The following is a 25641-nucleotide window of genomic DNA, read 5'->3' as shown; positions in this document are numbered from 1 at the left end:
CGCCGCCGCCAGCGGGGGCTGCCCGGCCCGGCCCGGCCCGACCGGCGCCCCCCGGCCGCCGCCGCGTGCGTCAGACCGGAGACGTGGCCCCGCGGCGGCGGGGGGCGGGGCGGCGGCGGGCGGAGCGCAGCTGTCGGGCGGGCGGCCTCCCCGCCCCGCCCGGCCCGGCCCTGCCCGCTGCGTTCGGCCCCGCACCGCGGCATGATCGCGCTGCCGCCCGGCCGCCGCCGCCGCCCGTGACCCCGCGCCCCCCGCCCGGCCGCGCACCAGGTAGGCACCGCCCCGCCGCGCCCCGCCCGCCTCTCCCCGGGGCGGCCGCTGCCCGCGCCCCGCGCTGGGGCATCGCTGCGGGGCGGGGGCTCGGGGGGCTGCGCGGGGACTGAGCCGCCGCGAGGAGAGGCGGCCCGGCAGCGGCTGCGGGGGCAGCGCTCTGCTCACCGGCGGCATCTGCCGTGCCGCCCCCCTCCCTGGGCAGCGCCGCGGGAGCCAAACTTTATCCGGGATCGCCGCCGTTTCCTCCCCCGCGGACGGGCGCCGGGAAGCGGCCGCGGCAGCGCCCCCCCCCCCCGCCCCATCCGTCCCACCCCATCCCTCCCACCCCCAGCCGGGCCGCGGCGCTCGGGCGGCCCCGGGGGTGCCCGGCGGGGGAGCGGCCCGGAGCCAAGCGGCGCTTCCCGGGAGCGGGGTCTGCGGCGCGGGGGGAGGCGAAACAGTCGCCGTGGAGACGGGCGGCTCGAGGGAAGCCCTTGAAGGTATTTTCCCCGAAGAAAAACCCCAAGACAACCCGCATTACGGGGAGGCTGCGAGCAGGACGGGGAGGTGGCGGTTCGGCCGCGCTCCCGCTGCGCCCGCCGGCGGGCACAAGGAGCGCGGGGAGCGCGGTGCGTCCGCGGGGGCTGCGCAGCGGCTCCGTGCCCCGGGGGTCCCTGCCGCCCGGTCGGGAGGGAGCGCAGCCCCTGGCGGCACTGCCAGACCCCGGCGTCAGCGGCTCTGTTTTCGAAGAGATTTAGTAAAAAACATGCGATCTTGATTTGAAGTCGGTTTAAAACCAACTCTGCCTTGTCGCAGTGTGATGGGTGGTTTCGTTCATTATTCGCGAAATGCAGTTTGTCCAGTTCACTGGAAAGAGTTGACCAAGCAAAATGAGAGGCTTATGAAAGACTGCCGAACGTCTCCTATGATAATTTCATTAGGATGAAAACGTTTAAAAGTGAATAATTTTTTTGCACAGATAAGTATGTGAGTTTTGGCTTATCTTTTTTTTTTTTTTTTTTAATAAGTGCTTTCTGTGAGAAAAGATTCAGAGTTATGGGCAGCACTGTTTGAAGACACACATGTACATGTTTGCTGCCAAAGAACGGTGTAGGCTTGAATGATGCTGAAAAAAAACTGGACAGGCAGAAAGGTGCTTTGCAAGGTAGTGGGAAAAAAAAAAGCAATATTGGAAATAATTTTTTCAATAAAAATCTCTTTTCCCAATTCAACCAAGTATGCATATTTCCCCTCCCCCCAGTATATCCGACCTGCTTTTGCTTTTCTTTTTGGCAAGATCACAGCAGTCAGGAGGGCAGCACTTACTCCCCTCTTCTCTGGGAAATGCCTGTTTGTGACCGTGATGTAGATCAGCATCAAGCGCTGGGCTGAGCCCAGTTCTGAGTTGATCCCTAATTTCAACCTGGCCTTGGATTCCTGCTGTCTCGCAAGTGCCCGTGCCCAGGGGCTGCCAGCAAGGCGCAGCAGCCTGGTGCTGAGCACCTGTGGTTTCTGAATCATTTCCTTTTCCAGTCGTATTCTGAGTTTGCTAAATGTGTGGCAGCCGTGATGCTGTTTTCTTCCAGTCTGTATAATAACGGGCACTGCTGAAGGTTTTACTGTAATATAACTTTCTGTGGGATTTTTGTTGCTATTTACTCTCGTAAGCAGTTTTAGAAAGAAAGTTAATGATGGAAAGCCTACTAATCTAGTTACTTTGTGTGCCCGGTATTGGAAAACGCCAGTGCTGGTTGTCAGTGAAGCACAAAATCAGAGAGAGCTGAATTCTTCACAGAAGCTCCTTGCCCCGGTGCTTGGTGCTATCTCGCAATCAGCTTCTGTACCAGTTCAAGCTGATTTCCTGAGGCAACCGCATCCCGCTTTGGTATCTGGTTTTTGAGGCCCACGATGAGGGTCTCTGACTGGGAGGGGGGCGGCATCAGGGCTGGGCAGTAGAGAGGGTTAAACAATATTCAGGTGATCTTAGTGCCAGACTGACAACACAGTAAACCCCAAAATAATGCATTGGGTCAGAGAGTGCTGGCAGGAGCAGTTCCCCTGATTGTCCATTGACCTCAGTTGCAACTGGTTGAAGTGGCCCCTATTCAGCACCAGAAGGCACTTCCCAGCCCAAGCCTTTTTGAATGCTGCAGGAAGTAGAAAAACTAAATATCAATTACCATCCAAACAATTCACAATAATAGGAGCTAGAGTTTAATTTTACAGGATTTTTTCCGCTTTGAGGAAAACTTAGTGGAAAGATATTGTCCTCATTATTATAGAGTTGTGAAGGGCAGGAGCTATGTGTTAAAGAAAACCCTGAAAATGAAACAACTTACCTCAGGGAAAAAAAAAAAAAAAGAACCCCAAAATACTTCCCTTAAAACCTTACCTAGTAAAGCAAAGCAGCCATTCTCCTTCCAGAATGATTTGTCAGAAGAATGTTAACAAGTGTTGGATTTCACATGCTCAACATAATGGAAACTTTACTCGCTTCTTCATCCTTTAGCTGTTTGCCCAGGGATTTTGTGTGATAAAACTCTGATGCAAATTCAAACTATAGTGCAATAGCTTTTGTTGGGATTCGTGTTTCTAAGATCTCTTTCCCACTAAGAAGACACAATAATAGGTTTGATTCACCTTCTTGGGCATGTGTGAATATGCCATTTGCTCCACTGCTTTCACTCATAACACAGGACAGGCATCGCTGTCTTCCCATCCCAGGCAGTGTCTTAGAGCTCTCTTCAAGCCTGGCAGACCCTGGATCAGCTTTCCTGCACTGTATTCATTTTACATTTTAGTGCCTGACAGCAGCAGCTAATCAGACACAGCATAAATTTTACAACTGCATCATCTAGAAAATTGTAGGCTTGGAACAGGATTCTTTTCTTGGCGTTTTTTTCCAGTATGGAGGTTGTGCCCACTCTGTTTCCATCTCTCATGAAGGTTTGATTTACAATCTAGTGTTTGATCAGGTCAGGTTTCTAAAAGGTAGGACAGTGCTGTGTATGTGCTTTGCACATTTTCTGTTTGGGAGAATCCTGCATTAAGATACAGTGCATATTTTCTCTTGGTTTTTAAAGTAAAACAAGGGTCTCCCCTGAAGCACAGAGTGACACTGTTCTCCATGGAAAGTTGCTAATGCTGCTGTCACAGTGAGTGTACAAAGTTCCACTGAATTTGAACCAGCATATGTGAAAATATTTGGTCCTGTATAATAGCATTAAAAATCCATTTTTCTCTCTGCCAAAGTAAAATTTAATTTTTCCATTGACTTTCAGGTGACCAGCATCCAGCCTTTTATACCAATTTCAAATCCTGGGCTAAACGATGATCTGCTGAAAACGGAGATGATGGCTCATGTCTCCCTTCAGTGGCAATAGCACATAGAGATTTTGTACTGATGGGAATCCAAAATTCAAGAAGCCAACAATAAGGCTGCTGAAGCACTGAGAACATTTCCAGTTTTATTTATTCATCACTGAAAGAGAGGTGGCAGCTTGGATTAATTGCTTGCTCTGGAGAAGGGGGTGAAGCAGAGCACGGGTCGTGCCCTGCCGTGGGCAAGCAGCGGTGTAACATCCTGATACACATGTGATTTACCACAGAACGCAACAGCTCAGAAGTGCAGGTTGCTGTCAGAAAGCAGGTTTGGTGTTGTGAGCGAGCACCGTTAGAGATCTTCTTTTCCAGTTGATGTGAATGCTTGATGAGCTGTCGCAGGGGTAGCTAGTTTTCTTGCAAGCTTATAGAGCAAGATGGGTATTCACAGACAATATTGTTGGAAAAGCCCTTTGTTAACTGCAATGAGATTAAAAAGAGTATTTGCTCTTTGCTGTCATTTACCCATGACAAAATAATTTCGAAGAGCTGCACACCTGCTACAGTATGGTCAGAACAGATCTCCCTGCCCTCCGTCAACTGCTTGGATCTCACAAAGTTTAGGCTTAATGGGCACAACCTTTCTTCCTGTTTTCTGATGCAGCAACAGACTTTTTGGTGGCATGAGTTTAGAGCTAATCCCTTTTCGGTGGGCCATGGCTGGACACTGTACTGAAGGATTCCAATAGAGAGTTTAGGCAGATAGCTCTGGTTTTCCACATCTCTGAAGTTTATGATCTTTAAAAGTCATCTTATGTAAATAGAGATTCTGATTTTGTAGCTGTTCATGTTTATCTTCGAGTATGTGTAAATCACTTCCATTTAATGTACTTGAATTTATTTATGTTAGTCTTTCTTATTCTTTCAGGAGTATGGATGAGACTATGAACTTTATTGTTCTCATTGGGGGGCTTTGTCACAAAGGACGGTTTGCGGGGAGGAAAATACATGAGCTGCGTTTCAGTCTGAGAATACCTGTATGTTTATCCATGCACTTTGGGATCCACGCTTTATGAGACTATCACAAAATTTAGAAAGGTCTCTTGTGCAGCCTGCAAGCACGAGCAGAAAAGATCCTTTATATGAAAAAGTCTCACAACTTGTGAAAACAGGCGTTTCTTTAACGTTTTTGGCTCAATCACTGCATAAAAAGTTTTTAACTAACTTTTCAGATGGTTGAGCTGCTTAAGGCTCAGAATGGACCCTTTGTGCTTCCTGTCCCAATTAGGAATTAATTTTTAGTTATAGCAGCCTGTTCCTTTCACAATGAATGGCACTGGTTTGTGTAATATTGTCTGTCCTCTGACATTGTGGGGCATTGTCTCTGTCTTCATTATCTATGAGTATGTTGAGTGTTTGTGAAAAACCTTCTATAACTTTCATTAAGCCTTGATGTGAGTTTACTTTTCCCAATCATTTAGACATACTTCAGGAGTACTAAAATACCACTTACTGGATAGTTTCTTGCTCAGTGCTTTAGTTTGCTGTTAAAGGTTTTCAGTCGCTTTAAGAACATTTTGCAGCTCTGGAAAGAGGACCAGCAGCTTGAGTGATAGCCCTGATAAACTAAGAATGTAACTCCCAGAGCTGAAAAATGGTGAGTCTTGCCTTTGAAGTAGTCTTTGACATGGAAACGTGTAGAGTGTACTTTTCGTTAGATTTGGACAAATAGCTCAGGAAAGCCAAATCTCCACACAGGCTTATGTGCTTGGTACAGAGAGAACTCCTATTGATTTCACTGAGACTTTATCTGTAAGAATCTGGCCCTGAACATTTTTTTCCCTGCAGTCCAACCAAGTTGAAGTCAAAGAGCTGCTGACAATAGGAAGTCTTTTTTGGTGTGTAATACATGAAAAAGTACTATGACTCAATTAAAACAAACAACAAGGCTATTGTCTGAGATCTGTCGCCAAAGCGGCACTCATTGTATGTGTAGGTGGAAATTGCAGCGTATGTTTTGAATCGCAGTTTATTAAAGTTGCTTCCTCTTTATGTCTCCTCTTAGTTCTGGATTCAGGTGTTGAGCTTCCGCTGCTGCAGCGGATGGTACCGGCAGCAGAGCAGTGGATTCACCGCTGCCGCTGAATCCGCCACGCTCGCTCCGGGGTGCTGGGCGGAGAGACAGTGGGAGCCTAAGTGTATGCTGGGCACGTGCGGTGTGGGCTTCGGTAACTCCGAGGGAGAAAAATGGAAAAGGTCTGAGTGTTCAGCAAGTTTCTGGAAGCTATACCCTTTTCGGTTTTCTCAAGCAACTAAATCCCTGATGGTTTCTTGGAGTCTTGCCCACAGTTGTGGACTTGCAGAGCTGGGGCACTGGGGAAGCTCGGTTGTGGCAGCTGGCGTAACGGAGGGCGGCTTTCCCTCCTGTGCCCGTGCCGGAGCTCAGGTGGCACAGCCTGGCCTTCTCCAGTCAGCCCATCTGGAAGCGAAACCCTATTTCTATGCTGCAGGGCTGTGACGCAGGGGACAGCCCGGTCATGGCCAGCCTGCTTTCATCTGCGTCAGCGTGGGTGCAGCCCCTGTGAAAACTGCGTGGGTCGCGCAGGTTTTGTAGGACTACCAAACTAGGATTGCTGAATAATGTCTTCTATAGGCTGATTATATTTTGTCTGCTCCCTAGATTGCAAACTAGTGCCCTGACACATAATTTTGGTAATGGCGGTATGAAATCAAAATAACTCCAGTGGCTTTGCAGGGAAGTTTCGGCATGCTACGAGTTTAGACTCAACCGTTGCAGAAAACGGGACAAAGTAGTATGTTATGATTTTGTCGTACTTTTCGTTCATATTTCCCACTAAAGGTAGCAAAGAAAGTAGATACCTTTCTGTTTTGCAGCTGGAGAGGCGGCAGCGTGGCAGGGCGATGTGGTGTGCCCAGAGCAGGAGCACAGGGAGCCCACGGCCGGGTCCCCGCGGGCACTCCTGACTCACACTCTGCTCTTCCTTTGGGCCACATTTCCTTACCAGCCTCAGCCCCAAGAAGATGAATTTCAAGCAGTTTGTTTGAAAATACAGTAAACACAGGGACTTTTAAAAATAATTGTTTGGATGCAAATGGTTTGTTTTTAATAGCTTTCTAGTTTCTAAATGTGGGATGTTTAAGCAACAGCATCATTTGTTTGTATTTCTTATTTCAGAATGATGGTATTTCTTCCTATAAAATCTCTGTTAAGAGCAACAGAACAAAAAGTAACCAGTCATGTTTGAAAAAGTGGCAGCACATGATACTTTTTTGCCATGCTCCCAAATAACCAGCATTCGAAGTAGTTTTTGCAACCAAGAATTTTTGACATTTTTGTTTTGGTTTTGACTTTATATTACAGGAAACATGAATTACTGTAAAGCCTAGCAGGGAAACTGGTCTCCTGAAATGCCTCAAATACAGGGAGAGGTTAGTAGCAGAGTTATCATCATGTGTTACATGGGAACTGACCAAGCATCTGCACTTACCAAAGTGCTGGACATTTTGGTCAATGCAAACGTATAGCAAGATAATTACTGAACAGAATGTGAGGATAGTTCAGACATTATTCACGGCACGTACAATGTGTGTGAGAATACACAGATAAGGATGGAACATCAACCTCTTGGGAATTAGAAGTTACTAATTCCAGCTCTTATCATTTTATTTCCCCCTTAGTCTAATCTCAGTTTTCCAGACTTGGTGCCTTGTGCCTGTGTCCGCTTTTAGTCCTCTCCTGGTGAGGTGATGAAGTGAAGCAGGTTCATTATCTGTACTCTGTAGTGCCAGCACAGGCAGCGCCAGGAGCTGCGAGGGGATCCTGGACACATGCTGAAGATGAAGTGTTCGGCTGCTGAGATCAAAGGACACATGCAAAACCACAGTTTCCAGAGGTTTATAAATCAGCCAGCTCTGGGCAGCTGCTCATGCTGCAGTAAGAAGTGTGTCCCTGGTACACAGGCCAAATTTTGGGGCGTGAGGGTCTGGAAGGTTTAAAATAAAAAGACCACATGTTTTGTAGTGCTCACAGTCCAATGTTGTTCCCTGAAGCTGGTTTCTAGAAATGGTTTGAACAGTTGCTGGCTATATCCTCATTTAAATTTTGTTTTAGAATAGGCAGGTTTTTCCTTATGGTCATTCCAGGGCCCCCACCCTCAAATACAAATTTGGCAAAGCTATAATCAACAGAAACCATTACAGATGATGTTAGTACTGAGCCATTTTAGTGCCAGTCTATGCCTGCTGTCCCTGGCTAGCAGAGACTGTGGCCTCAAGCCTTGGGGCTCTGCACAGACCAGTATTTAAGAGTCTTTAAGAATACATCACTGTGAACCTGGCTGAGAAACTCCCCTAACTATCTCAGTGTGTAGGTTCCATTCAGGCAAAGTAAGGATGCAAAATTCTGCATTCCAGTGCAGCCTCAGACCCTGTGCTTGGAAGCACTTCAGCTTAACTTCAGCTCCTGGCCCAAGGTGGCCACGGCCAGACAGCACAGAACCACCTGAAAATCAACTTGTGCAGAGTAACAAACGTCTACAGCCCAGGGCAGCAGGCTGTGGTGTTCAGGGTGTGCAGTGCCATGTCCTGTGTGACACAAAACCCACCGGAGTGCAGCACCCACACCCAGAGCCTGCAGCACTTGGGCTCTGCGGAGTCCCCGCTCCCAGCTCACAAGCTCCTTGTGTGTTAAATATGTGCTGTGCTCTGTGCCTTTAATGAAGATGAATATGCAATAAATCATGTATGGGAACCAACCCAGAGACCTACTTGCAGTACTATTCCCAAAAGGCATTTCATAATTTATCCTAACACATGCTGTATGTTTAAAACAGCCAGTAGGGCAGGCTTTGCCTAACCCAGCACTTTCTCCTTTCAGTACATCTCTGATGTGAAAGACCAAGCAGTCCCAGTCTGAGTTGTCTCTTGAGGACAGCCTTGACCCTTCCCAGTGTACTCAGCTGGGCTGCGGTCTTGGCCCCGTGACCACCAGGCCCCTCATGCCAAGAGGAAAGCTCCTTCCCTGCGGGGGGGTGAGGGCCATCTCCATAGCATCTGGGACCTGCCTGGGGTCTGTGCCACGCTCGGGAGGTGGTGGTGCTGATCCTACGCCTGAGGAAAGTTGATGCGATGTCAAGGAAATGTGGTTAAATATCAGCTGACTAACCATTTAAACATCTTTTCCGGTCAATGTAAGAAATCTCAGCAACTTTTTATGCTTTCCAGTTGTAAATATCACCATGCTACAATGTTGTCTCTCTCTTCCTGCCAAGTTCCTCCTTTTTCTCTCTGATGCATTATTCATACCCTGCCCCTACCAAACTAATACATTCTGGATGTTAATTGCCCATCCAGCACCCAGAGGCCCCAGTTCTGCTCTGTGGCTGTGCTCGTTCCCCTAAAACTACTGGATGACAGTGATTGCTTCAACGCATGGCAACACGATTGAGTAACTGCTGCTGGAAGAACAAAATAGCGAAGGGCTTGACTTCTGGTGAATAACACCTGTAGCTTGGCAAATGTAGCTCTGGCAAGTCCTGGTCTCCTGCATACAGCACACGAAGCAGTAGTGACAGTGCTTGTCTATCGCGTGAGGGTCAGCAAAGCGTGGGGACGGGCCTTTGGGCTTTGCTGGGCAAGGGCGCCACAGCTGGGGCAGAAGCTGGCTGCTGTCGAGGGCTGATATTGAGCGTTGCCTGTGGAAGGGCGCAGACCAGTCGGCAGCTTTCCTGACAGCATGGGACAGGCAGGCTGGCCCATCTCGCCGTGGAAGGGAGCGGTGGTGGGAGCTGCTGGGATCTGCCTGGGTGAGGAACGGGTGCTAGCGGACGTGCCACAGGTCAGGTAAAGCAGGGCCTCCCCGTTATTTCTTTCCGTTTCACTCACTGTGCTTCTCTTAATCACAGCGTCTCCGCAAACTGTGCCTTGAAAGCTGAAGTGGGGCAGAGTGGGAGCGGCGCTCTTCAGCACCGTACGGACCCTCTGCTTCTGCTGCGGGCTGGTGGCAGTCCACGCGGTTACACTCCGTAAATTGAATGAAGTTACTCTGGGAGAATCTGCTTAAAAATACCAGCCGTCACCTAGCAATACCTGGAGTGTGGGGCTGGGAAGCTGCTAGAAGCCAAAAGTGATTTTGTTTGGGATTGCACCAGAGGGGCACTTCTCTGAGTATTAATATGCTTTTTCTTTGTAAAGTGTCTTGCAAGATGCAAGATGCATACAGCTTGATGAGAGGGTGTATCGCACACATCTTGGACAGGTCAAGTGTGTAAACTTTTATGTGCTCAAGTGTTCACCCATCTGGCTGGGATCCTTCGTGTGCTGCTGCGAGGCAGGTCACAGAAGCTTAGTGGACATGAAGCTATGGGGAGCAGCTCACAGCACCTACTTGCAAAGTGTTAAGCTGAGGCCGGGGATTGTCCCTGGGGCTTTGCTGGCTGCATGGTGACAGCTGGCATGGCCGAGGAGTCCCGGCAGCAAGCAGTGCCAGCCTGGGTATGCAGTGCTGGGGCTGGGGAGGGCTGGTACGCTGGGCTGCTGGCGCTGGTGGAGGTGGGGTGGCTACAGCTACTGCTGGAAACTGCTCGTCAGCGTCTCTGTGCCCATTCACACAGAGGTCTTGCTGACACAGCGCTGGCGGCAGAGGTTTGGCCACTGCCCAGAGCCCCAGCTGTGCCCCGCGGGCACCAGCGCTGCAAAGGTGGTCTCTGCCCAGACAATCCCAGCTGATCTCTGAGCATCCTCCGAGCTGCCGGTGGGCAGGAAGTTAATTAAATAATTTCCTTTCTATTCTGCAGTGCATGTCACGGATTGCCCAAATTCTAAAACCTACATGTTCTTCTCTTTAGCCGCACTGACAAGAGCCGTCGTCACTTCCGAACTGTCCCCACCACTTTCCTTTATTCCCTTTGATGAAGGCAAATTGCTAAGAAGCTGGTTTGCTCCACGGTGCAGCCATTTCACTATCATCCTTTGATTCAGTCTCTTGATTTAAGTCTAATTTGTTTCCAGTTCTCTCTGACTTGGATCTATTTATTCTCGTTAGCTCTTTTAGGTCACATTAAGTCATCGTGTCTCTCTCCTAGTTGCCCATGTATTAGCTGATTCCTGTAGTTAGTTTTTCTGCTGGACTAAATATCGCATCTTCCTTGTACCTGGATTTCGTCTTATTATCATATATTCATTTTCACTTATCAAGCTTTCTCTATTTCCTATTTTTGGGGGGTTTGGTTTGTTAGTTTTTGTTTGTTTGTTTTATTTAATTGGACAACCTTCAGCTCTTTTCAGCAGCACTGCTTAACAGCCAGTACAACTCATTTTAATCCAAGTCCTTTTTAGCTGAATACCAGATGATTTTTCTCATGTACAGTTTTCTTTTCTCTAGAGACTGAGGATTATTAGAAATGCAAGAAAGAAGAAAGAGAACGAGTTCTGATTTTAGTTGGAAAAATTATCCAATATCTAGAATTCAGTATTTCCTAAATTAGGTTAGAATATTGTTTAACATAATTTAGACTCAACAATTCATCTACGATGTATTGTTCCATTAAATAGCATTTTGAATGTGAATGAACTGAAATTAGTAATGCCGTCTTAGTTTTCAACAGCTGAAATGTTGAACTCCTTTTTTTCCATCTCCAAGAAGATATAAGAATCTACAGTGGATGGTGTGCTGTCCCAGGGGCTGCTGTGATTTGGGCTGCAGTGTGGCTTTTTAACATCCCTGTTTTGATTTGTTTGAATTAATGATTGACTGAGTCACTTTATTTTGGTTTGTGCGTGGTTATAGATGAGTCTGGCAGTGGTGTGGCTTTGGGTGCAGCAGTGGGGAAGAGCCGGGCTCCAGCCACGGCCAGGAGGGACTTTTCAGGATTGCTCTGAGGCACATGGACTTGCTGTGTCTTTTCTGAGGTCTCAGAGCCACTGCTAAGAGATGTCCTTTCACTTACTGGACAGGCCAGAATGGATAAGAAGGTAGAGAGGAGAGGGAGACGCATACAAAGCAATTTAATGTCATTCTTTTCTGCGTGCAGATAGCAGCAGCTCTGGTCTGCCTGGGCTTTTCTATGTTTCTTTCCAGCATTTTCTCTTCCTTGCTGGTGCAGCATGGGGAGAAGCAATGGGGTTTCTCAAGAGGATGCTGGAAAATCATTATCCCACTTCATGTCCAATCTCCATTTAAAGCTTCTTGTGAATGTCTTTTTTCCTGAAGTTAAAAAATGCTGTCTCTCATTTGACATTGTTGGTTTAGTTACCATTACTATGCGCAGTATCATTGCCATCATTCAGTGACATTTGTTTTCTTTTTTTTTAGCAATAAAGATAAACATAAGTGGCAGACAGATTTTGATGTTTGGTGTTGGACTGCAAGCCTTCTGCCCTCACAGATGGGTTTTCTAGCATGGCTCGGAGAGGCTCTCTGTATGTAGGTCTCCCTCTGCTTGGCCCGTTGACCAGGGTGGCAGTATGTGCACTCTGCTAATGAGGAGTCACACTATACGAACAGCAGCCTCTGAAGGGAACAGGGGATCAGAGCAGCCTGTATTTGCGGTGCCAGAAACTGCCTGCCATCATCTAAATTCCCCACATGTCACTTAGAAGAAATAAAGCAAATATATAATACAACAAAGACTCCTAAAAATACGGAGTGAAACCTATCAAATGCAACAGGCAAGTTAATTTTTGGTCTTGAAAGCTGTCCCTGCACAGTAATTTGCAAGATAGTTTCCAGTCCCATCTGCTGTTGGGCACTGCCCCTGTTTCAGTACTGCGAACTTCTGTAACGCCGTGGCTCAGATCCACAGGGTTGCTCAGACATCTAACCAGGGAGGACTTGGGTCACTGCGTGTTTTGGTGCGTGTGAGCCCTCATGTTTTCTCAAGAGTCTCCAGTGCAGGAAACACAATTCTGTCTTGCCTGACACTCAATTTGTCTATACTTTTGGAAAAACCTTACAAATAGGGCCTCTAGAGGCTGTGACATCAGAATACGAAAAAGCACTTATAAGCCCTTATTTAAGGGTGGGGCAGAGGAAAGGAAATGTTGTGATTTTAAAGCAATCTGTTGATATGTATTCTTGGGTGTACTGATGTCATTCCAGTCAGATAACTGGCCTCAAAACCTGAGCTGACAGCAGTATATGTGTTACAAGGCTTTGAGCAGGACTGTTGCATGGCAGCTGATTAGCTGACATTTGTATTAGTGTATTCCTTTAAGCATTTTCTATATTTTTCAATGCTTCATATAAAAATTATTTTTTAAAGCTTACCATCAGCTATTGCCGGTCACCTTCATCTCACGTGGAAATGAAAAAGAGGAGGGCAATGCCTTACTGATGGCAGTGGAACGCATGCAGGTGTGGGAGAGAGACCAGTGCCTGATGTTCTTCAGCTCAGGTGCTGCTGGTTGCTGCCAGCACAGGGTGTCCTCTCCCCGGGTTCAGCTGAAGGAATGCTGGGCATGAGCTTAAAGCTGCATGAGGCACCTCTAATTTATGAGATATATTTTTTCCACCAGTATTTCTAAAATAAAAGTGAAAAGCAACAAAGGTTTGTTCCAGCAGCTACCTGAGCTGTTCTCTGCTGTAGAGATCTATCTTTCCTGATATGTCTGCTGAGCATTTGCAAGACAGGCACACAAAAATTGGAATTGTGGCTCCTGGTTGTGTGCAATTTGATAATGAATGCTGCATTCCTTCGCCACCACTGCAGCAATTCAGGCCTGTTGGCACGGACACTGCCGAGCCTCTGAGCTGGCTGTGTGAAGTCAGGCTTGCATTGCCATTGTTTTCACTGATGGTCTATTAATTTGCCAGTGCTGCAGAGGACAGCCTCTTGGGGATCACCAGCCGTGTGAGAGGTTTGTGCCATTTCATCTGGCATTGCAGCATGCATCCTGGGGACAGCTTTTAGAAGGACAAGAGGCTGAGAGGAGCTTCCCCTGCCTGGCCAAGTAGTGCTTAAAGCAAAACCAGAGGCTAGCAGGAAGGGGAGCAGGGGATAAGGGTTAAGAAGTTTTAATGCTACCCACTCAGAAAGCTGCAAAGCTCCAGCCTAATACTCAGGCAGATTCATTTACAGTGCCTTTGGGGACTGCGTTTCCTCCTGAGGATCGGCTGGGCAAGCAGAGGCACAGCTGTCCCTGAGAAGGTGTCAAACTGAGCATCTTTCCATGCGAGTATGGCCAGTGCAGTGGGAGTCAGTGATAAATTCTTGGGGTGGCTGTATGCTTGCGATGAATTGCAGCCGCTGGAGCCTGAATCCTCCTCGCCGGATCCCCGGCTCTGAATGAACCGAATCCCTTAAGTCCCAGGGCAGCGTATCAGCATGAGTGTGCTTATCCCTAAGCCTGCGCACAGCTGGATGGCACCAAATCCACATTAATGGGTCCCAGTGCACAGCTGGATCAGGATTATGGACTCTTCCAATGTTACTGTGATATGAAGCGATTGTGGTGAGCATTTACGATGTTAAAGGATAAATTGCAGAAATTGCCCTTGGGAGTATTTTTGTTATGTTCCCATGCAAATTTATCTTTACATTGTAACTTACTAGGGAGTTTCAGTACTGGTTTGATCTCAGGGATTCAGTTACACAATATGCTGTAAGCTTTGAAATGAGTTGCTTTGCCTGTACATGCTCATGTGTTAGCTGATTTTTCAGAGGAGGTGGTGATGTAAGCCTCGACATCTGGCGTGAAGATAAACCCCTTGATCTGCTTGTAGTTTTGGTTAGCTAAAGCACTTTAGCAACTTGCACTCAAAACACAGTAGATTTAAAACTGCAGTGAGTATGCACACAAATATTCTAAAGCATCCCTGAAACCATTATGAATAAAATGGAAGCGAATGAAACATGATAGCTAAACGGGCCTGTGAAATTTGAGTGCAGGACAAGCATTTTAGACAGACCTTTGAGATCAAGGCTAATGTGTATAAAGCTAAATGTCTCTGTCTACAGAACAGGCTGGTTTCAGGGGTTCAGAAGGCCTCATTGACCCATCAGATATGGCTGGAGTCAATGCAGAGAGGGATTTGCCTGCCTGCATGTTCAGGACCCTGGGTCTGCTCTCCCACCCTCACAGGAGCTGCAGGCGGGCAGCAGGAGCATCCCTCCTCTGCGGCAGGGTGTCCGAGGCATCGCACGGGCAGCAGCCGGGAACTTTCATGCCACATCCTGGGAGTTTCATTTCCAGAGCAGGTTTTTTTTCAAGCCTCACAGAAGTACTTGCTCGCCCAGACTGGGGGGTACGGGCTGCAGGAGGCTGAGCGCTGGCCTTGCTCTTTTGCAGGACAATGATTCCCGTGACCGAGTTTCGCCAGTTCTCGGAGCAGCAGCCGGCGTTCAGGGTGCTGAAGCCCTGGTGGGATGTGTTCACAGACTATCTCTCCGTCGCCATGCTGATGATCGGTGTGTTTGGGTGCACGTTACAGGTAAATCAAATGGGAGGGAAGCGAGCGGGTGCTCTCGGGCATGCTGAAAGAAAACCACGAACAAGGAAGGTCCTTGGAAGGATGGTGTTGTCACGTATTGTTTTTATCTCTTGGTTTCATCATGAACAAAGCAAAAATTTGCTGGTCCCAGGATTATATCTGTTTAGGTAGCAACATCAAATAACACAGACCAGACTTAGCAGCTGTAAATTAGCAGAGTTGCGCTACAGTCAGTGGAGTGGTGCCAGCTAAGATAAGACCCGTTGGCTTGACTTGTGCCTGGATTCCTGTTTTCACCACAATTTGACATAACAAAAGAGATGATCACCGTAAGTTCTTATTTGTTGCCATTTTTCTGTTTAAAAGTTTGAAAAATGTAATTTTGTAATTTCTGTTTTTCTTTATTTGGCAAATGTTAATATTCTTTCTGTTGTTACACTTCAAAGATATTTGAAATGAATGATTATTTTATTAACACCACTCACAACTAATATTATGCCTCTTCCATTCCAAAGCATGTCTGAGGATGCTTCCATGTAAACAATTGACATTACTGTCAATCACTGTTAGTTACATTTTGCTAAAGAGCCAAGACCTGAAAAGAAATGGGAAGTACTGTTTGGGATGGACTCCACAAAAATAGAAAGTTATAGTACTAGTTCAGACATGGATCTCACATTTCTTGGCATGACTTAGAAGTGGAGCTAAAGGGGCACATTGGTAGAGCTCTTATTTCAGGGGAATTTGCTCACTTACACGGCCCAAGATTTTCACATACTATGTCCCAAATTTCACATGAAATCAACGGTAGTTTTGCCTGTGTTCTCCAAATGTTTTCAGTTGAAAAGATATTATGTCCACGTTTAAAAAAATCTCTTTATATAGGGCTGAATTTTGCATTAGTAGCTAAGTGTTTGCTTAAGCCAACAAAGTAGAACATGGGTTATTTTTGAGTTTATGTGCTTGATCGGATGAAGCACTCTTGAAAATAGTGTGTGGAAATGCTGCAAATAGCAGGCAATTTTTTAAATTCCTGCTTATTACCAGAGGCATGAATCCAGGGTGTAAGTAAGCGTGTATATCAGAATAGCATTTACAGACAAAGATTAACTGTAGGAATTTTTGACATGTCAACAGTTATGGCACTGATATTTTTCAAAACACATGTTGTCTCATCTCAGCATCTCCCTGCACCAGGGTGGATCATCAAGGAAGATCTGATTTTGGTCATTCTCGTTGCATACCCTATATTTAGTGCTTTGAACAACCATGATGTCAAAGAATACATCTACACTACACACACATTTTTAGTTTGGGCTAATCTCAGTCATTCAGGGCAAATAAGAGAGCATCTCAGTTTATCACATGGATTAGCATTTTAAATTCAGACCTATAGGGAGCCTTGCACTGAACTCAAACTGTTATCCCAAGTTAAACCAAAGGTGGTTGATCCCTAAAGGTGCTCTGACCTCAGTTTGTCAACATGGCTGGCCAGCCCAAATTAAGAAAGTTGCTTTTTTTTGCATTGTAGACAGACACAAGGACAGAAGGACAGAGCTACATTTTTTCTCCCGGGTGCGTGGTGTGAGGACTCTATGTATTTGTACAAGAAACTGCATAAAAATGATATCCATGCACACATGCACACAAATTCCATCAATTATCTATTATCTCTGTCTTTATTAAGACTGAAGATTAATAATGTCCCAGCATAGATAAGCCCATGTTAGCCCTTTGTCAGCCGTTTTTGGTGTGATAAGACATCACAGAGTGAGCGTACAGCCACATGAATGCAGTTATGCTGCTTTCAAGCCTATGCTATCTCTGAACGTTGCGTAGCCAGGGTGAATACACCTGGCAAGAACAGTCTGACTCTGGGGAGAGCAATGCAGGAGATCCCTGGTCTTTTCTGGAAGCATTACCCACACTTTTCCTTTTTCTGGATTATCTCAATGCCCCCTTATTCAAATTCTGGAAAGCTAGCCATAGATGAAGAGAGATGACCTAGTTCTTGGCATGTAGAACAAGTATCTTGTTAGGAATAATAATAATAATAATAGTAATAATGATAGCCTGTGGGGCCAAGAACCAGGCTGTGGGGAGGAATCCCTGGCAGCTGGAGGAACTCCAAGGACAGCTACCATTGGTACTGCCACCATTGTTTGTACCTCAGTTTAAAAGATATCTTTTTGTGTATTTCAGGTCATGCAAGACAAGATAATATGCCTTCCAAAGCGCGTACAGCCTTGCCAGAACCAATCTAATAGTTCCAATGTGTTTAACACAATCCCAGATACAACCCCCCTTCCTCCACTCAAGCCATCCACCCCTCCAGCTACAGTTGAGATGAAAGGGCTGAAGACTGATTTGGACCTTCAGCAATACAGCTTTATAAATCAGGTGTGCTACGAGCGTGCTCTGCACTGGTATGCCAAGTACTTCCCTTACCTCGTCCTTATACACACACTGGTCTTCATGCTGTGTAGTAACTTCTGGTTCAAATTCCCTGGATCGAGCTCCAAAATTGAACACTTCATTTCAATACTCGGGAAGTGTTTTGATTCTCCCTGGACAACAAGAGCCTTATCCGAAGTGTCTGGGGAAGACTCTGAAGAGAAAGATAACAGGAAGAACAACATAAACAAGTCTAATACTATCCAGCCAAACGCTGAAGGCACTTTGGTCAAGACACAGTCTTTAAAATCAATCCCTGAAAAGTTAGTTGTGGATAAGGGAACACCTGGGGCATTAGATAAGAAAGAAGGTGAGCAGGCCAAAGCACTTTTTGAAAAGGTGAAGAAATTCAGACTGCATGTTGAGGAGGGTGATATACTCTATGTCATGTACGTTCGCCAGACTGTACTTAAGGTCATTAAATTCCTTATTATTATTGCTTACAACACAGCACTTGTCTCAGAAGTCAATTTTACAGTAGTCTGTAATGTTGATATTGAAGACATGACAGGATATAAGAATTTCTGCTGCAATCACACGATGGCACATCTGTTCTCTAAACTTTCTTACTGCTACCTGTGCTTTGTAAGCATCTACGGCCTCACATGCCTTTACACACTGTACTGGTTGTTCTACCGCTCACTGAAAGAATATTCTTTTGAATATGTTCGGCAAGAGACAGGAATCGATGATATCCCAGACGTCAAGAATGACTTTGCTTTTATGCTTCATATGATTGATCAGTATGATCCTCTCTATTCCAAGAGGTTTGCTGTCTTCCTGTCTGAGGTCAGTGAAAATAAGCTGAAACAGCTGAACCTAAACAACGAGTGGACTGCAGATAAACTGCGACAGAGGCTACAGACAAACTCTCACAGCCATTTGGAGCTACAGCTTTTCATGCTCTCTGGACTACCAGACACAGTTTTTGAAATTACTGAGCTGCAGTCATTAAAACTTGAAATAATTAATAACGTAATGATACCAGCAACCATTGCACAGCTGGACAATCTCCAAGAGCTCTCGTTGCACCAGTGCTCTGTGAAGATCCACAGTGCTGCCTTGGCATTTCTGAAGGAGAATCTCAAGATCTTGAGTGTGAAGTTTGATGACATGAGAGAACTTCCACATTGGATGTATGGCCTCAGAAATTTGGAAGAGCTCTATTTAATTGGCTCCCTAAGTCACGATATTTCCAAAAACATTACATTGGAGTCTTTTCGAGAACTTAAAAGCCTTAAAGTTCTTTACATAAAAAGTAATTTGTCCAAAATCCCACAATCTGCTGTCGATGTCTCAAGTCACCTGCAAAAATTGTGCATCTATAATGATGGCACTAAGTTAGTGATGCTCAACAACCTGAAGAAGATGGTCAACCTGACACAGCTGGAATTGGTTCATTGTGATTTAGAGCGCATACCTCATGCAGTCTTCAGCCTTCTCAGCCTTCAGGAGTTGGATCTAAAGGAAAACAACCTCAAATCCATTGAAGAAATAGTAAGTTTTCAACATCTGCGAAAACTGACAATCCTAAAGCTGTGGTACAACAGCATAACCTACATCCCAGAGCATATAAAGAAGCTCACTAGTCTCGAGCGGCTTTCCTTCAGCCATAACAAAATAGAGGTTCTTCCATCCCACCTATTCCTATGCAACAAAATCAGATATTTGGATTTGTCTTACAATGACATTCGCTTTATCCCACCTGAAATAGGAGTTCTGCAGAGTTTACAATACTTTTCCATTACTTGCAACAAAGTGGAGAGCGTGCCAGATGAACTCTACTTTTGCAAAAAACTTAAGACTCTGAAAATCGGGAAAAATAACTTGTCAGTCCTTTCACCTAAAATTGGTAATTTGGTATTCCTCTCCCACTTGGATATTAAAGGCAATCACTTTGAAATCCTCCCACCTGAGCTTGGTGAATGCCGAGCTCTGAAGCGGACTGGTTTCACTGTAGAGGACACCTTGTTTGAAACTTTGCCTTCTGATGTCAGGGAACAGATGAAAGCTGAATAACTAACTTCTTCGCACTCAGTTTTACAGAAATAACGCTTCTACCAAATATACTGTAGGAAGTGCATACTCCAAATATGCATTTAGTTTGTCATTATTTTTTTTCTTTTTCAAACAAATCCTTTCTGTACGAACAAATTTGGAGTAAGGAGTTCATATATTTTTAAATAAAATTTTCTTGTATTTTTTCACTGTTTTAAGATATTTTTTAAGTTGGTTTTGCCCTGAGAACAAGGGTGTCTGTAACTTAATTTTTACTGGTAAAAGTAAATGGTTTTATCTGCTGATTTTTTTTTTTTCCTTTGACTAATCCCAACAGGGGAACTATGTTTAAACTGTATGCTTTGGGTTACATAATTTGTAACAGATGATTATATCGTCTTCCTGGTTATTGTTAATTCCTTGGGATGTGGTCTTCAACGGATGGTGCTGCATGTGTTGAATGCCTTGTTTCCTCTTTTCTTCAGTGGCGGAAGAAGGTGTTCAACATCTAACAAGATCAAATCTGGGTTGACCATCCTTTTTTATTTATGACATGGTGTTCTCAGCTGGTCAGAGCAAGTAGAAAAGGTTTTTCGTGTATTTTAATGGGTCTGAGGGAGCATGCAGAACTCCTTCAGGGCCTTTTGGCAAGTTTAGTCCAGCTCTCTGTTCACATACAGCGGGAGGCACTGGCTGCGATTCCCTCTCTGGTGCAGGAAGGTCCCGGTTCACAGGTGAGTTGGGACCAAAGTGACTCGCGTTGAAGATTTTCCAAGCAGTGCAAAGGGATGGGGCTGCCCATTTCCCGCAAACTTGAATGGAAGGGGTGTGATGAACTCACTGTGGTGGAAACGTCGACCCAGCGAGGTGAAACACTACCTGGAAAAATCCTCCACACGTCCTCCACTAACCCCCCGTCCTGCCAGGGAGCGGGTGTCCTCTGCCCCCTCAGGTCACTCCCCAGCGGGATGCTTGGCACCTCGCAGGAGTGGGATCAGAAAAAGTGCAATCATGTTTAGTTTGTAGAGCTTTTGACAAGGAAATAGCATCTAAGACGCTCCTTAATTGAGCTTGGCTATCATATAACGGAGCCCAGCACAGGAACATTTGCAGATTTGCAAAAATGAGATTAAATGAATACATTAACTTCTCAAAAGTCTCAGCCTACCAGAGGACAGGGATGAAGGCTGTGTTTTCATCTCCCAGCTAGTAATTAAATCGGAAATCATACAGTTGGAAGTCTGCTTTGTAAAACAATGTAATAATCTGTAATGATTATGTGTCAGGTTGGGAACTTTATTCTCTGAAGCCATGCTCAGTTTATTTAATCCAGCCATTTGCTTCCTTTTAGGCAAGTTTGGCAGGTCTGTGATAACTCATGTGCTGCTCACAAGCTAATTTAAGCTAATAAAAAATAACTATATGATAGTAGAATATTTTGCTGGGAGGAGATCTCTTCACCCTATCCAACAACACGTTTGAATCAGATGCAGGCACTGGATAACTGCTTTGCAAGAATATCTAGGAATAAGTACTTCTTTCTTTAGGAGGCAATGCTGTTTATAAATTGCAGAGGTTGAGTTGCTGATTGTTCAAATCTATGTAAAATAATTGTCTGATGATTGTCAGGCTGATTGCTCTTAAATGTTTTCTAACTGCCATTGTGTGTCTTGAGCTACAGTCAATCTGAGTTCCTGAGCCTGGTACAAAAGCCCACTGGTGTTTTAAAAGTCTGACTTAGAATGGTGGGGAGGCAAACTAAAATGAGAATTTCCTCCTGAATCCAGAGTGTGCTATGCAGTCTGGTATGTGGGCTTGCCACAGTACCAAGTCAGAATATTTTTTGTGCTTGGCTATGTTCTGGAGAAGATCCATGTGATTAATCAAAAATGGGTCAGGGATGAAGGAATCAGAGCAAGCTTTTTAAAAGGGGTTTGATTTAGTTCTGTTAAAGACCTCTAACTGTTGTAGCTTTTGCAAGAGCTACTCCTACTCGTGTATGGAATGCACTTATTGGACAGCTTGGCAGTATATATATTCTAAATGTATTTCACTTTGATGTAATGTGAGGGAGAGAAATGTTTCATTGCTCATATTAGCCTAATTATGTAAACCAAAGTGCTGTTGTCCCTGATGAATGTAAACTGTTTAAAATGTCCATGTAATCAGTGGAGCTGTATAGTTCTTTTACTTAGATTTGAAATATGGGATTACATTTAAAGTTTTTTTAAAAAATCTTTATATTCCTAGATGTAGCATTTTAAATCCCTAATTTATTTTGTGTCTAATGGTTTTTTTCGTGTGTAGTTTGTGGTCTGTTTTCTGAATGGAAGTTGTGCACACCTCATATCTGAAGGTTGAAGACTTGTTCTACGCCATTTTTGTAAATACATCACTTAGGGGATGTGAGTTTTTTATTTGTTATTGATTATACTTATACCAGTGCAACCCCTCATGTGGACACAGTTACATGAGTATAAAGTGCCTTGTGCTGGTATACCTTTATTCACCGTCTAGATAGGAATAAACTATACCGGTCTAAGCACTTTCACACTAATAACTGTATCTTCTCCAAGGGTTTGGTCTGCTGAGACAGCTTAGTCAATCTAACAGCTCACTGCCACCAAAAAGGGGCAGTTCCCTCCTCCTCCTGTGCTCCCATTCCTGCCAACAGGTTCCAGCTGCTTCTCTTGTATCTTTACTGGTCTGGTGCTGGTCCGATCCCTCCACAGGACGAATCAATTTTTCCATCCAGCAGAAAAGTAAGCTGGTTAAAAAAAAAAAAAGGGCTGATTTTCTGCTGGATCAGCTCTCCAAAGGATCGGATGGACACTAGGGTGCGAGTAACAAAGGGACAGGACTCTGCAGCCGGGGTCTGGGCAAGGAGAAGGTGGGACAGGTCACTCTGGAGGTGCTGAGCTGCTAGGTCAGATCATCATCTTGCTGAGCCACGTGCTTGGAGAGCTGTGCTGGTTTATCTGCAGCAGGGTTAGGCGGCATGGCTTTGTGGGCAGAAAACCCTCAGGCTCGCGGTGAATGATAAAATATCACTTTACTGTTAATTGCTGAAACTTAATGAAACAAACTCAGGTAGCTGCACTGTTGACTTTTCTAAACTTGTTACTGTCTAGTCTGTGGGGTGTATTTTCCAAAACCATATTTTAGAAATGCATCAGCTAAGAGAAGATTGTTTCCTAATTCTGTATGACATCCAGGAAAATATGTAAAAGTGCCATATTTACTCAGTGATTCATGTACTGCTCATATGTATATTCACATGCAATGCATACTAGACTTTTCTGTGACCTATAGTATTTGACTTGGAATGGATGGACATTTTGTGGATAATGCTTTAGGCATGGTTTCTATGAGTTTCTATAACTACTTAAAGTAATCAGGTGCCTAACAAGTAAGATAATTCCAGAATATAAGCAAGGCATTTTACATTATATAATACAAATCTTCCTTGGTAACAAAAGCAGAGATGACAGAGAGTACATGAGAAATAAGAAGACAACCCTAATAGTATGTTAAGCCTGAAAAGCAAATCTACTTTGTGATCAAAATCTGGAGATCTGCGTCTCCTCCTGTGTCAAAATTAGGATGGATACTTGTGCTGACCTCGTGCATCGAGCCAGCCCAACAACTCTTGCAAATTCTGATTGGAAAGCACCTGCTCCAAGTCTTATATCACATTTCTGGCACTACCAGTAATTTCTGTGCTTAAGTGGTGATCACTCCTGTAAGAATGCCAAGGAAAAACTTTGAAATTTGACCAAATGGACAAACTTCTTAATTCTGTAGCAAGAATCTTGATATGATAATAGACCTGCATAGTGTTACGTTGCAATATAGTACACCCAGAAAAAATCGAAATAAAATGCTCTTTTGTAATAATGAACATTGTCAGACTGCAATGTGATTATTTATTTGGGAAACATTTTGTTTCTGGGTTACCTAAAGATCAGACATAACCATCTTTTGGGTGTGATCCCTTGGGAGGGAAGTCAGGAAAATATGCTTGAAAAAACATCGTTAGACTTGACAGGATTTATAGCCACAACATCTCGCTTCCTGTGCACTCCTTCCATCCTCTCGCTCTGGCAGCCAGCTCAATGGCCAGTGAAGATGCCGTCCCAGCGGGAGCAGCTCCTGCGCCCCGGTCCTGGTGCTCTGCTGGGGTGCAGGAGGCCCCCCCGCCACCTGCCTGTGCCGCTGAGGGAAATGATGCTGCCAGCCCTGGCGTCTGACGTAACCCCCTGTACATCTCCTGACCAAAGGTGATGGGCTCATGCTGCCTGCGTTTGGCATGGTATATTATCCTTGTTTCTCTGGATCTTTAAGTTGGAAGCAATAATGTGTTTCAGTTTGGGTTTTTTATACCGAGACAAGGCTGTGCAGCTGAGATGGAGAAAGAAATGCTCTGCTCTGGTCCTTGTGGTCGCAGGGGGAGGAGGTAAGCGACAAGCACAGCACCCCAGCTGGATGAGCCCCAGCAGGGAGCTGGCACGGAGGACGCGCCATCCTTGGGGCACGGCAGGTCTCATGGAAGAGCAGGAGGAGGCCTTGCTGACAGCACCTGCTCTTCACCTTCGGGCTGCTCCCTGTGAAGGTGCAGAAGGCTGGGAAAGCTGCTCTGCTCCTCGCAGCCCTGCTCCTTCCCACCGGCCCCGCAGGAGATACCATCTCGGGGCCGCACCCGGTGCGGTTGGGATGATGGCACAGGTGAAACCGCCGCAGGGATCCCTAGGGTGATGACATCACACTGCTGGAGCAGATGTTGCCTTGTTTATTAAGTATTCTGGTGGCAGGAGAAATTCACAGTCTGAGTTAGCTGAGCCCCAACAAACCTCTTCTTTCGGTTTCCTGAATACAGGTGCTGGGGAGCAGGAGTTAACCAGAGCAGATATTGTGCCCTGAGAAACTCCCACCGTGCAGCCTGAGGGGCTCACAGGGTCATAGCCCCACCAGCAGCTACATCATCTCCTTACTAGAAAGCAGCAACACTAGAGCCAGCTTGTCTTTCACTTCATGCCAAGTGGCTACCGGGAACTCTCCAAAACTGTGACCGTTTGCTTATATGTCCTTATATATCGTATTCAGTAACATGGGCCACGGCAAAAAATTTGCACGTTTGTCCTCTTTTCTTTGCAGCGTGCATGAAGCCCTGAAGATTCAGATGAAGAAGAGGTTTCTGTTTCTCCTTTTTTTTTCAATTTTTATTGCCTCAGAGATACCTTCATGCCGAGGGAGCAGGTCTTCCCCACTGCCACCTCTGTCCCCGTGAGCAGCATGCGTGGGAGCAACAGCCCACAGCCAAAGGCCAGGACTGCCATGGGAGCGTGGAGGCAGGAGCGGCTCTGCCAGGAGGGCAAGGACGAGCCCCTCGGCCTCTTCCCCGCTGGGGCAGTGCCATGGCAGGGCCAGGCAGGCAATGTCCCGCCGGTGGGGCGGCTTGGCACAGCAGGTCTCTGCGGGTCCACTTCCACCCATGAGCACCCCAGGCTCAGCTCATGGTTTCCCATCACACATCCTGCCCTTCGTCATGCTCTTGTCTGTAGTTGTGGGTGCAGAGGACAAATCTGGGCTGGACCTCTTCTGTCCCCACTGGGATCAGAGAGGGCTGGTGTGCCGCAGGGGGATGTGACATTCGGCAGAGGTGCAATGCATGGCGATGGCCCCAGAGCTTGCACATAAGGAAGCCCAAACCAGCATGAGGACCTCGCTCCAGCTCTCTGGCTACAGGTGCATGTTTGATGGAGCTTGTGCTGGCAGAGAGATTACGTTTTTGATTGCTGTCTCGATACTAAATAGCTTGTGTTGTGACTGGGCTGTGTCTGACAGCTTTGGCTCTGCCAAGTAAACCGTGAGGCTGCTTATGGTGGTTGGCAGGGCCATGCTGGGTCCTCACACATGGGCTGTCTGCAGGTGGACAGGCCTGAAACAGAGTTGATTTTCAGACTGGGGCTTCTTCCACCTCTTCTGGACCAGGGAGGACATAAGTGTCCCCAGAGGTTGTGCTTCCAACGAGAAAACAAATGCAATAACCTCAAGGAGTGCAACCGTCATGGCCAGACAGGTTTGGTGGCTCTTGGTGAGGGCCAAATTCCCAGGTACTACCATGGGCAGCACCAGCAAGATGTGCAATCCCAAGGTGTGGAGTAAAA

General features: G+C 46.0%; 1 protein-coding gene across 2 annotated transcripts; it reads left to right on the top strand.

The window, feature by feature from the left end:
- The first annotated feature begins 226 nt into the window (after positions 1 to 226).
- Positions 227 to 23352, top strand: LRRC8C (leucine rich repeat containing 8 VRAC subunit C). 2 transcript variants are annotated; one of them, XM_065655948.1, is made up of 3 exons: positions 227 to 270; positions 14881 to 15022; positions 17225 to 23352. In XM_065655948.1, the coding sequence occupies exons 2-3, from the start codon at positions 14885 to 14887 to the stop codon at positions 19493 to 19495; spliced, it is 2409 nt and encodes an 802-aa protein (XP_065512020.1). In that variant the 5' UTR covers positions 227 to 270; positions 14881 to 14884; the 3' UTR covers positions 19496 to 23352. The 2 variants fall into 2 exon arrangements, with proteins under 2 accessions (XP_065512020.1, XP_065512019.1); XM_065655947.1 differs by lacking the exon at positions 227 to 270 and adding an exon at positions 676 to 752.
- The last annotated feature ends 2289 nt before the right edge of the window (positions 23353 to 25641 follow it).

This window comes from Caloenas nicobarica, chromosome Z (assembly GCF_036013445.1).
Source record: "Caloenas nicobarica isolate bCalNic1 chromosome Z, bCalNic1.hap1, whole genome shotgun sequence".
Taxonomy (NCBI): domain Eukaryota; kingdom Metazoa; phylum Chordata; class Aves; order Columbiformes; family Columbidae; genus Caloenas; species Caloenas nicobarica.
Note: the sequence above shows the minus strand (reverse complement) of the source record. Positions and strands in the feature narration are given on the sequence as shown.

Excerpts from the sequence above, each read along its gene's own strand:
- LRRC8C (XM_065655948.1), top strand. The coding sequence starts at position 14,885 with ATGATTCCCGTGACCGAGTTTCGCCAGTTCTCGGAGCAGCAGCCGGCG. Across the intron at positions 15,023-17,224 it reads TGTTTGGGTGCACGTTACAG|GTCATGCAAGACAAGATAAT; the intron begins GTAAATCAAATG and ends TGTGTATTTCAG.